Source organism: Cuculus canorus, chromosome 11, assembly GCF_017976375.1.
Source record: "Cuculus canorus isolate bCucCan1 chromosome 11, bCucCan1.pri, whole genome shotgun sequence".
In the NCBI taxonomy this organism is placed as follows: Eukaryota; Metazoa; Chordata; class Aves; order Cuculiformes; family Cuculidae; genus Cuculus; species Cuculus canorus.
Genome location: NC_071411.1, coordinates 11344328 through 11357501, shown reverse-complemented (window position 1 = coordinate 11357501; position 13174 = coordinate 11344328). Strand labels below are relative to the sequence as shown.

General features: G+C 42.0%; 1 protein-coding gene across 10 annotated transcripts in view; it reads left to right on the top strand.

Moving 5' to 3' along the window:
• Positions 1–13174, top strand: part of ITPR1 (inositol 1,4,5-trisphosphate receptor type 1) — a 177856-nt gene that overhangs the window by 140840 nt on the left and 23842 nt on the right. For all 10 annotated transcript variants that reach the window (XM_054076444.1, XM_054076439.1, XM_054076441.1 and 7 more), the window contains 5 exons: positions 564–668; positions 1511–1703; positions 5163–5285; positions 8977–9152; positions 10421–10585. In XM_054076444.1, the coding sequence (XP_053932419.1) occupies positions 564–668; positions 1511–1703; positions 5163–5285; positions 8977–9152; positions 10421–10585 (762 nt within the window). The remainder of the gene's footprint in view (positions 1–563; positions 669–1510; positions 1704–5162; positions 5286–8976; positions 9153–10420; positions 10586–13174) is intronic.

The window sequence follows — 13174 nt, the reverse complement described above, 5'->3', positions numbered from 1 at the left end:
AGTGGTAGGGAGCAGGGGAATATATCTAGTTACCTATCTAGTTCTACTTAATATATTGATGCTACATATATCACTCCATTAGAGACTTAGTATCTGAGGAAGAAAGACCCTCACTATGCTGTAAGATTAATTTAGAGCATCCAGAAGAACTTTTGGAGCAGTGCTCTGTGCATTTGCTTTTCAAAAGATGCAGATTTTCAGTTCTGTCCCTGCCTGGATACTTGTGTGATTAGCACACCTTCGAATTAGGGTGGGTGTAGAAGCATAGACCAAATGTGAATGTTCAGAAAGTTTCCCGAGTCAAGCGAAGGCTGGGAGAGGATTGGTGTAAGGGGAGTATAACACGGATATGAAAAAAAAAAATACATATTTGAATCATTCTGACTTGCTCTCAAAATAGAGCTGCAGGGTGTCTGGTTGGAATAGAACAAGCCTTCTGTCAACTTTGCCCTTTCTTAGCAGCTGACTGCATACTATTTCTTTTTTTATGCCAAAAATCAGATATTTAATATCATAGAGAGACATCTGGTGTCTCCCACTCCCTTTGCATTCCTTTATTTTAGTTGGCTCGTCATAACAAAGAGCTGCAGAACATGCTGAAGCCAGGAGGTCAGATAGAGGGAGACGAGGCTCTGGAGTTTTATGCCAAGCACACTGCACAGATTGAGGTAAAGAGAAAACTGGTGGCTGCCGTGTGGTGTGTGTGTGTGAAATATTCCGCTGTGGAAAGAGACACTTGGAAGAGAAATGGTGGAGTTAAACACTGGTTACATTATACGTGATATTTTGATTGAACTGACTACCTGTGTGTGGACTGTCATCTTTGACATAAGAATATATATGTACTTATTTTTTTTATTTTATTCTTTGACAGCCACTGGGGGGAAGCTATTTTTGAGCTGTCATGTGTGGGCTTTAAGATGGAGCTGAGCAGAGCTCTCTTGGCAGGAGGAAGTGTCACTTCACTTCTGTTGCATTTTGGCCGGTACTATTACTGAATCCATGAAGTTAGTGGTAGCTTTTGCCATTTTTTCGCTATTAAAATGACGATTTGGCCTGATGTACAACCGAAGATACTTTGTAGAAGTAAAACGCACACAAATGGGGAGAGTTCACAAAACTCTTATAAGCAAGATAAATATAACTATTACTCCTTGTACTTGCCTTTGTGATACATGGCTAAAATTTGCAAAGATTCTTCAATTGTGTGACCAGATTGCTCTGAAATTCGGTGCAGCTTTGGAGCAGGATTCACTGGGGCCCTTGGAAATCTCAGCTAAGAACAATGTTGCCAGGAAAAGACTACGGCATAGAAATTATCAGTTTGGGATCTAAATGTAGGCCTGCTTTGATAGGTAAACTAAATGAAGTCTCTATCAAACTGCTGTTCTACAGAAATGTGTCCAAGATTCAACATGTTGCTGGTTTGAAAGAAAAAGAAAATAGGCAGTCAAACCAAGAAATAAAACATTTGAAAGCTATGCAGAATTCTAATAAAGCTGCTGTTCAGATTGTCAGGTCGGACCGTACCATGGAGCAAATAGTCTTCCCTGTGCCCAGTATATGTGAATTCCTTACGAAGGAGTCCAAGCTGCGGATATATTACACAACAGAGAGAGATGAACAAGGCAGCAAGATCAATGACTTCTTCTTGAAATCAGAAGACCTCTTCAATGAGATGAACTGGCAAAAGAAGTTGCGAGGTAGGTTGCTGTTGCCAGTGTGGTTGTGTGGAACGTTATCAGCAGAGTGCTGAGGTCAGGTTTTCAGAGTTTGAAATGTCGACTCTGTAGCAGATGGTTCCCCAGTGTGGCAGCAACCTCGATAATTGTTTGAAAGAGTCTGCTCCTCTGCACGATGGCAATATGCTTTAATGAAGTCGAGCTTAATGCAAGAGCAATATGGACCAACTGGAGGATATCCAGGGGAGAGTGGTAAGAAGGATCACAGGTCATCTTTTTTAAGCTGCAGGAGGAAGGAACACATTTGTGGAGGCTTAGCTTAGATGAGAAAGCATTTGGTGGCAGGGAAAAATGCAGAGGACCAAGGCTGAAGCAAGCAGTGTTCTGTTATCCCTGCACTGGACAGACGAGGCAATTCCCTTGCATTGCAAGGAGGAGTAAGGCTGGATAATGTGACATGGAATTATGGCATCTCCAGCAATGAAGGTATAAGTTGATTCCTTGTTTTGCTGAAGGGGAAATGTTGCACATGGGGCCAAGCTTCAGTGGGCAGTGATGAGTGGTCAGAATGTACCAACAGTGACGCTCTGAAATGTGAGATAAAGCAGTTGTTTCCTGCTCAAGCCAACGTCTGCCATCTGATACCACTGTTGTTCCTTATGCCCGAATCAGTTAAACGCTAAGTATTAGTGCAAGAGCGTGAACTGGTCCAGAATCGCCCCCTAGAGCAAAGGTGGGAGTGGACTTCTGTACATCTGCCTGCTGCTGTCAGCCACCAAAACCACCTGCAGTGCCAGGCAATCCACGCTGGCAGCGTTAGCAAACGTTTTCCTGCTGTCAGAGATCTTGCTGGTACTCAGCTGGCATCGCAGTCGCAGGGAAAATATTGAGAAAGGACCTCTTGACCTTCCTCATTGGGAAAATTATTTTTTATAAAATTATTTCCCTTGTTGCAACCTCTGACGATGGCATTTCGCCCTTTCACTATGCACCTCCAAGAAGAGCCTGAACTCTTTGCAGTTTCTGTTTAGAATGCATGTGCACAGTTAGCACTAGAGTTGATGATGTTTTGCACATTTGTTAATGGAAATTCAATATTTGCTTCTGATTTTGTGTGTGTGTGTGTATGTATATTAAAAAAACGTTTTAACAGAGAAAAGTGATTGTAATAATATTACTTTAAGTTTTGTAAGTCTGGTACAGATAAGACTGCCTGAAACTTGGTCAGCTCTACTGAATTATTTTTCATGTGTATGAATACTAAATGCAATGGAGCTATTTCCATTGAACAATGGATTAGTACTTCTGACAACATCAAAATGCACAGGAAGCCGCTTCCTAAAACGTCTTCCAAGAGCTGTACGAGAAATGTGGGAGTATACAAGATACAAATGGGCAGCTTTGTCTTGATGACATCTGTATGTTCTGTTAGATTTAGTTGTTTGAGTTAGTTTAGTTTTCTTTGAGGCTACCCTCCAGGCAAGCTGTGGAAAGATCCATAATTAACAGCAGACCACAAATTAATCAAGATCCACCTGCAGAAGTGGAGAATGTTTCTTTTTATCTTCAAGAAACCGGAATAATTTAGTCTGTCTCCTAGTTTTCTAGTCTTGTTTAGCTTCTAAGTGATATTCTACATTTATACAATTGTTTCTCACATCTTAAAAGTACAGGTTTGTGGTTTCGAGACGTGGTGGGCTGGCAACACTCTGTGCTGCATTCATGTGATACCACTTACAGTTTATTTAAACCCGGGAGATTTTTTTTTAAAAAACCTTTGTCAAGACACATGTATTTCCCCCTTCAGTTTGTGGTGCCAGTCCATAATCTGAGCACTGTAAGTGTCTCCAACTCTTAATTAAGAATTCAAATGAGCCTACCAAAACCAGGCAGAAGTGTAACACAGGGCAGGTAGTCTGTGCTCAACCCCAAAGGAAGGTTTAAAGTAAAACCTGGAACTTTATAATGACCTTTTGTGTAACAATTTCATACAAATGAATTCAACCTGCTTACAAAATCTTCCAGTTAAAATGAAATTGAGAACAGAAATAATAGGTTTATTGTATATTCTAAACGTTGCTATGTTGCATTCCATCGAGGCTTCGTGTGTGCCTGGCTAATTAGGCGCAATGAAGCTTGGATTCTTACAGTGACAGGGTACCTTTTTGTAGTCCTTTCCTTTGCATTCAGCTGTTCAATTAATTCACTTTTTATGTGCATTTCAACTCAATATGACGAGCCATTGTACAATCCTTTTAGCCCATTTCTTTTGCATAGGATGCTAGAGGATGTGATTTGCTTAAGAGAGGTGGTGGCTACTATGAGGCTTTGAATTGCTGCGTTAATTAATTTACTCCTTAGCTTCAGAGTGTTTTCATTTTTTCTCAGAATTTTACTGTGAGCTTCTTTTCATTTGCTCTGTGATGTCTGTACATGCTATCTCCTTCTAACGAGAAAAACATTAGCTCTTTTCCTTCTTTGAGAGCATTTCAAATATATTTATTTTTTTGCCACTCTAGATTTCAGGAGTACAGGCTTTGCTGCATAGTAAGCCTGCAGGAGGATTTTGCCTTGATGCAGAGGGAATTACTGTAAGGCAGCTCCTTAGCTTCCTTGTAGTCTTCTAGTCTGCAACCACTTCAAAAAATGAATCTTTTTGCTTTCTGTGCCTTTTGATTCTAACTGCAGAGATTATTAAAATTAGGAGCCTTTTTGAAAAGTATTTATATGTAGTGATAAGAATTTAAATGTGCAGCTTTTTAACTGTACACTTCGCTCTGTGCAGATGTGCTTGTCTCCTTTGCCCCAGGGCAGGAGAAAGGCCAGCGAGCTTCAGTTCAGTTATTATTCTGGGGTTGTATCTGTCTATTAGCAGCTTGAGGTAAAGTTGTCTTACTGCCTTGGCAGCTAGTCCTGAACGTTGTAGTTTTAGTGCTGTCTCACTACGCTACGTTCTGTGTCACAGTTGCCCACCTTGCACTGTCTTTGCTGCATTTTTTTTTCTGGCTTACTACAGCAAAGAAATGTGAAGGTGGGCAGAATCTTGTGTAGATGAGCTGCTGGCAGCAGCAGCAGAATTGGGAGGGATGGGGCTGAATCTCACTGTCAATCATGTGTACAAATTTTCTTCCTAATTGTTCTTTGTGTGACTCTGAGTATAAAGTATATGGGAAACTTGAAGTCCTTGACCTCTGGCATTTCTGATTTTTTCTCATGCTGCTGCTGCTAAATCATGTTTGAAAATACTTTACTTTTTAACATGAATCCTTTGCCTTAAAGCACTATCTAGGAAACTGGAAGTTTAAATATAGATAAAGAGTAATCAAACTTCACAGTTGGCCACGCATGTTGTTGCTGTTGATGCTGTGCTTTTGGGCAAACTGAAAACAAACTGAGTTTTGATGGAGATGAATTTTTTTTATATAGAACTCTTATTTTTTTAAATGCTTCCTTAAAACGAATTCTTCTTCTGTTTTGCAGCTCAGCCTTTCCTATACTGGTGTGCTCGTAACATGTCCTTCTGGAGCAGCATCTCCTTTAACCTGGCTGTCCTTATGAACCTGCTTGTGGCGTTTTTCTATCCGTTCAAAGGAATTCGAGGAGGTACTGATATTTAGTATACAAACATATGTGAACAGCTAAAGTACAGTGAGCCATATTCTGTCCCCGACTTGTATCTGTGCATCTGTGTTTGCTTCAGTGGGGATAGTAGAACAGAAATTAGCTTTTCTTTAATTGCCTTGATTTAAATTCTGCTGTTCTGACTTACATTTTCTCGAAGCATTTTTAAGGAAAATGTAGAGCCATGCATTTTCCTAAGGGAAAAAATTATCAAAGACAGACATCCACCTTTAATTACTTGACTGTTCTACTTTGTTTTAAAGTTCTGTAATTAAGTATTAAACTAAAAATATGAGAAATGTTAATTTGTTTTTTTCCTTGAGCTTGCATTTTATTAATGTCGTTTTCCTTAAAACTGTTGTGGATACATAGCACAGGAGATCTCGGAGTGTTGGGGTTGGGTGCGTGAGATTATCCTGCATTGGCAGATGAAGTGTACAGCAGTGAAGTGACCTGCCTTGTGCCATTAGAAATTGGTGGTGGATGCAGAAGATAAGTGCCTCTCCTCTCTGTTACTCTCTTAGGAGTCCATTACCTTTGCAGGCTCTTAGAGCAGAGGTTGCCCTAGGGAGCAAGGAGGAGCGTGCCAGCCGTGTCTCTTGGCTCAGGAGCAACCAGCCACTCCAAGGTTCCTGGCCATCAGCGGGTAGCAGCTGGGCTTGCTTTTGCATCTAACATAAATGATGGGTTAACATGCGATTCATGTGAGACTGCGCAGTCATGCTCTAGTAGGTCTCAGGGAAGTTGCTTTTGATCCAAACAGTGGTTTTCTGGATGCTGATGGTTCTTAGGGCCAATTCAGTAAATACTCCTGGTGGAGTCCTGAGGAGATTCAGCTGCTTGTCGTTAGATCCAGCCTCTCTCAGGAGATGCACCTCAGGGCAGGTCAAGGGGTAGGGTCATGTCAGCAAGAGTTGGGGAATCTGGAGAAACATTCTTGTGAATGCCTCTATCATGTTTATTGCTTGCAAAGTTGCTGTAAAGGAAATACCTAGGCAGGAGATTGTGCCACAGCCGTGTCAACTGCAGCAAATAAGGACCCTCACAGTAGAACCTCCTGCTGGAGAAAGGCAATTCATGTTCAAGCTTTTGCTTCCGTTCTCTCAGATTCATTAATGCAATACGGCCAGTTAGATGCTTGTCTTTTCCTATGGAACTTCCCTCTGTGTCTTTCTCAATTCATTTCTAACTACGAAACCCGATGATAGTGGAGCTCAAAGATATCAGTAGCTTGAACATAAGAAAATTATCGACTGAGCTCTTTGTGGCAAAAGCTGCTTTATCCTTTTTGCTGCTCACCATTTCATTTTGATTGAGGAGAGCTTTAGTTTTGTCCAAGCAGTGTTTGATAACAGCTTCTGACTGCAGTGGAATAAAGGCAGTGGGCATGGAAAACCTGTTTAGTGGGGTTCTGCATCCTGATCAAGTGTGTGAGAAGTACAGGCTGTTTTAGAGCAAAATCCAGTGTTCCTGAGAGGTGGAAGAGTGTAGTTGCCTTCTGCAGCATTGGTGTTTTCAGCTGCTGTACGTCTCCATCACTCCCTGTGGCAGCAGACCATGGGGCTACCCTGATCCCCTTCTGGCCAGCCGCTGGTTGAAAGGTTTTAACATGCACCAAGGGCAACTGAATTTTTTTTATCTAGTTTCAAAGATCAGAAGTACAAATTGAAAACTCTGTATTTATGGCTGCTAGGAAAGTTGGTAATTAAACAAGTTGGTTGAGATTAGAAGTTTCAAGAATAGGAGGGGGGATCATTTGGCATTTTGAAGATGCTCTACCCTGCTTATTTGAAATACTTTATCAGGTAACAAATTGTTAAAATCTCATCATCTACTACTTAAAGTTAAAAGAAATCTAAAATAAATAAATACATGCGTATTTTATTTTTAGATTTAAAAAAAAGACTTTTCGAAACAGGCCATTTTGGGGAAGTTGCCAAAGTCTTGAATTGCTCAGGCATGGTGAACAGAGCAGCTGATTAGCATCTGACTGTAGCAGAAGCTTCTGAAACTTCTGACTTGAAGAGCAGAAGCAAAAACAAAGTTCTGGGATTAGGTATTAGAATGGTGAGAGTTCCAGAGACAGGGAGAGCTTCCTACCAGGTCCTCCTGGTTATGTGTTCCTCCTGTCTGCACTTGTGTAATGGACTCCATGTGCTCGCAGTGAGGCTTTGGCATTAAGTTGAGTGATGACAGTTGATGTCAAGTGACTGCTGTCTTGATGAACTTTGTTTGCCGAGGGCAAAGACACTGCTCCCAGTTTGCTCCTGGTCTCTCTCCATTCCTAGGAAGGAGAGACAAGCCTGAGCCCTGCACTTTCCTGCAAGTACTCACCTGACTGAGGCCCCATTAAGGTTTTTGTATCTCATGGCATTGCACTCCTTATGCTGATGAACAACCTGTGGTGTTGAGCCTTTCCAAGCTGGGTGTTCCAGGCAACTGCTGAGGGATTCATTAACTCCAGTTATTTTGCGGGCCTGCTGAGAACTGTTGAAACTTGTGAAAGCAAATATGTTCATGTGCTGTGAATGGCTTTATAATAGCTGAGATGTTCAGACACCTGTGTGGGTGCTGGCAGGATCCTTCAGGATCTGCCTCTCACAGCAATTCCCAAGTCATTCCTAAATGAGCTTCTGCACAGTTTTTCCTCTCTTCCTCCCACTCTGCTGTTTATCGTTCCCACTCAGGTGACTGTTTCAAGCCCTACACCTTTTGGTGTTTGTGTGATGGCATTGCTCTGGGATCCCAAACTCCCTTCAGACAGAAGAAGCATCTGTTCAACTTTACGCTTATTAAGTTTTAATTTCCATTTATCCTCTGCTGTGTTTATTAATCTACAGTGATTTGGAACAAAATTAAATGGCTGCTTGTCATAGTCAGATGAGAGCAGTATATCTTAAGCCTTCTGAATTTGGTCAGGGAGGAGGAAGAAGCCCTCAATCACTGTATTGAGTAAGACACAACAGACCTCTGAGTATGTACTTGCAGAAGGACTGCGGAGTGCTGTGAAATTTTGGGGGTCATGCGTTTTTGTCTGTAGAGAAACCAGCTGCTTGAAGAAAACTTTTTTAATGTCATTTTTAATATAGGGTTGTCTCTTTTTATTCTGCATAAACCCTGGCTAAATGGTATTTTTGGCTGAGTATTTTTTATGACTCTTTCAGAGAATTGTATTTTTAGCAACACGGGCTTGATGTTATGTAAGCAGACAGTCTCATGGGACAGTCTAAATAGAACCAGAAATAGCAAGAGATGACAAAAACTGGTACAAGGCTTTTGACCAAAAGTGTAATAGGAGAATCTACTGTGACTCTGGACCTGGAGAAGTATAGTGTCTGTCTTTACCTACTCATTCAATGCCTTTACAGAATGTATTAGCAAAATGCTTCCCTTTTCAGCATTCCAGGTGTATAAGCAATGAACACTAACATGAAGAACTCTATAATACTGGCACTTGTCATTTATATAATGCTTTAGTAACCAGTTTGTAATTAAAATTTGCTGAAGGCATAGGGCTCAGATGTTCCACTTACTACCTTGAAATCAGTGATGTCTGAACACGAGGCTTAATGATGCTCCACCAAAGATAAGATAAAATGGCATTTATTTGGTAGTTTTGGGTTTGTTTTGTTTGGTCATGCAAGTATTGAAATGGATTTGGTTTTTATCCTAGGTACATTGGAGCCCCACTTGTCAGGCTTGCTGTGGACAGCTATGCTGATATCTCTGGCCATTGTTATAGCTCTTCCTAAGCCCCATGGCATCCGAGCTTTAATCGCTTCTACAATCTTGCGATTAATATTTTCAGTTGGTTTACAACCGACGTTATTTCTTCTGGGTGCATTCAATGTAAGTATCGAGTGGGCATTTTTGAAGTTCTCTTGAATCTTATGTAAGGGTTTCTTACCTGCTCAAGAAGATATCAAGCAAAAATAGCTTGGGACATCGTGGTGGAACTGGTGGGAGGACTAATTCCCTCTTTGGACTGTTCCTACCAGAACTGCTTTGCTGTTGTCTGTTTAGTACTTGTTCCTCATGCAGGAGACCTCTAAGGTTTTATTGAGTTTTGCCGGGGTCTAGAAACAGCTTCCATCCCAGCCAGAAATGCAAAGAAGTCTCTGTGAGCCTAATGTACGCAGTTACTTGCTCAAACTCATCTCCCATTTAGCAGCTAAGCTACAGTGTTTTCGAGGTCGTGTAAGATTCACTGAGCAGTGCATTTCCCAAATCTCTTCAGTTTACCTGCCAGCCAAAAGCTGACACTTAGCAGTTTTACTACAGTAATGTGTGGACTGAGCCACCGAAGAACTTCATTAATGCTCAAATCGGGATACTTGTGGTCTCTTGTAGCAACTAAGTCAAAAGCGTTTCTCTCTGACTAAGTCAGCAGCTGTGTAAAGATGCGTCTTCTCAAAGTCCTTGTCTTTATTACAAAGTGCCCAGTGTTTAAGTGCACAATTTAACAGCACTCCTTGCTTCAAAACACATCACTGTGTACTGTGTACTACTGAGGCAGAGCTGCATTGTGAGGGTGGTAGTTGTTATTGGTAGTTGTAGCATTTAGCAGGTTCAAGGTAAGTCTAAGGCAGCTTTCCTTCTGCTGTTGATGGCTTGTGCTACACAGAAGGATTACTGGGTGCGTGATTTGAGAATGAATTGCTGAGGGAATCCGGACCATTTGCTTATTAGCAAGCAGCAGGGGGTGTTCTGGAAATGTAGGGGTTGTGGTAGGCTAGAGAGTTACTTGACTGCAGGAAGTGCCATGCTAAGAACAGGGTTGTTTTTTTGTAGGAAGATTTACCTCTCACACCAGGGGTTGTTTTTACTTCCTTCTCTAAATCTTAAGTCTTGGTGCTCCTTGTCAACAAGCTGGAGACAGGAGTAGATGCACACATTTTATTAGACACACAGTTTTAGTTTTAGCTCGCTGTCTCAGATGTGCACAAAAGGCAATAGAAAGCAGGTTTTGACTGGTGTGTAAAATGCTGTCATGAAACAGACAAGTCAGCACAGTTGTTGATATCCTCATGGGGCCACATTATCTCCAGCTTTGAAAAATTGCCTTTTTTTCCTGAAAACGATGTATTGTAACTTATTTACGGTTCATCTTTCCTTAGGTTTGTAATAAAATCATTTTTCTGATGAGTTTTGTGGGTAACTGTGGAACCTTCACAAGAGGATACAAGGCGATGATCATGGATGTAGAGTTTCTTTATCACCTGCTGTACCTTCTGATTTGTGCTCTGGGGCTCTTCGTACATGAATTCTTTTATAGCTTGTTGGTACGTACCTACTTTGCTCTCATAATGTTCTTCTGTCTCTGCTTGTAAAGTCCCATCTCGGGAATATCTGGATGTGTCTTACACTGCTTGCTTTCTCTTTTGCTACTGGGAAACTGTTGTGCAGGCACTGAGAACTGCACGATGAAGATCTTGCTTGGGAGAAGTTATGGTGGGAGGCTATGGGACTCCTGCCACATCTCTTCCTGATTTGTACAGACAAACAGAGACCTTTTTGTTCTTCTCAAGTATATCATACAAGATGTCTTTAAAGTTAAATTTAGTTAAAGTTGCTCATTACAATAAATGCGTTCACAGTTGCAATGGAAGCATTTAGCTTTTCTCTCAGCGATACTCCTCAACTTCAAAGATACAGGTTTTCTAGGTTAGGCGTATTGCTTGTGACTCTGCCTTGACTTCTAAGATAATAAAATAATTTAAAATGTCGTGACTACAAGTACTTGATATACCTGGTGAAGGTTCAAGCCTTCTTAAGGTCAGATAAGCTCTTACATGGAGGTGGGGGGAGAAGTCATTGAAAAATGTAGCCGTAGAAATGTTAGCTGAACAGTAGGCACGTTTAGAGTTACCATGCTATGAGTAAGTGACACACAGTCTTTAAGATTGTTTACTCTGTTATTGTCAATAACTATAACATAGTGCCCAACTGCTTTTTGAGCAGTTGGTTATCTTTGGAGCATCTCTTTAGCTGTAGCTAGACTCCAGACCTCATACGACTGACACAGATGCCTGGCATACGTGGTTTTTCTGTTGGAGGTGGAATTAATCTTGCACAGCACAATACTTGTAGGAAAAAGCACTGAAGGAGTATATCTAGTGTTGGTGGAAAAAATGTGCCACTTTTAAAGCAAACCTTAAATCCCATTCAGAACGCTATTTTTGTCCCTTTCTTTGATGCTTGCTACATCCTCTGGTAACTGAATTGGCTATTGTCTGTATTCATGTAGGTCCAATTTATCAAATACCTGCTTTGTCAATGTCAGCCAGCGTAGCCAGCAACCTGCCTGGGCTGTGCTGGTGAACTGTTGCGGACCCAGAGGAGTGAAAAATGAAGGAAACATCTGTAAAGAAATTGAAACAAAAATTTTGGGCCCAAATATTTCTCATTTAATTATGCATTCAATAAATTAAGACTTCAAGGAAATAACTAATTGTGTTTTGAGATTGTGATGGGTAGATAGTACCAAAAAAGAATACAACACTCCACGTTAGCAGCTTTGTTTAAAGCATGCACTGCATATCTAGCACTTAAGCAAGAATATCTGCCCTTAAATTAGGCAGGAACTTCTTCCTGTGCTGCCACTCACAACTGGAGTCTGTGAAGTGCAGGTAAAGACGACAGTAGAGCTGCCTTAATTCTTCATGTTCCACCATGCATGGCATAAGACTAGTACAGTGGGGGTGAGGGACCCCATCTCATAGAATCATAGAATAGTTAGGGCTGGAAGAGACCTTAGAGATCATTTAGTTCCAACCCCCTGCCATGGGCAGGGCCATCCCACTAGATCAAGCTGCCCAAGGCCCCGTCCAAACCTGGCTTTGAACACCTCCAGGGATGGGGCAGCCACAACCTCCCTGGGCAACCGGTGCCAGTGCCTCACCGCTCTCAGGGTGAGGAAATTCTTCCTAATGTCCAGTCTAAATCTGCTCCTCTCCAGTTTATACCCATTCCCCCTTGTCCTGTCACCACAAGCCTTTACAAATAGCCCTTCTCCAGCTTTCCTGTAGGCCCCCTTCAGGTACTGGAAGGTCCCTATAAGATCTCCTCTGAGCCTTCTCTTTTCCAGGCTGAACAAGTCCAACTCTCTCAGCCTGTCCTCGTAGACAAGGTGCTCCAGCTGTCTGATCATCTTTGTAGCCCTCCTCTGCACCCATTCCAACAGCTCCATATACTTCTTACGTTGAGGATTCCAGAACTGGTCACAGTATTCCAGATGAGGTCTCACAAGAGAGGAATAGAGGAACAGAATCACTTCCCTCGACCTGCTGGCCACGTGTCTTTTGATGCAGCCCAGGATACGGTCGGCCTTCTGGGCTGCGAGCGCACAGTGCTGACTCGTGTTGTGCTTCTTGTTGACCAGTACCCCAAGTCCTTCTCTGCAGGGCTGATCTCAATCACATCATATCCCATCGTGTACTGAAAGCAGGGATTGCCCCAATCCAGGTGCAAGACCTTACCCTTGGCCTTGTTGAACCTCATGAGGTTCTCAGAGGCCCACTTCTCCAGCCTGTCCAGGTCCCTCTGGATGACCTCCCCTCCTTCTGGTGTGGCAACTACACCACTCAGCTTGGTGTCATCTGCAAACTTGCTGACGGTGCACTCAATCTCACTGTCAATATAATTGATAAAGATATTGAACAGTACCGGTCCCAGTACGGACCCCTGAGGGACACCACTTGTCACGGATCTCCGTCTGGACTTTGAGCTATCGACCACTACTCTTTGAATATGACTATCCAGCCAGTTTCTTATTCACTGTGCTGTCCACCTATCAAATCCATATCCGTCCAATTTAGAGAGAAGGACTCTCTCTAAATGTTGTGTGGGACTGTGTCAAAGGCTTTACAGGA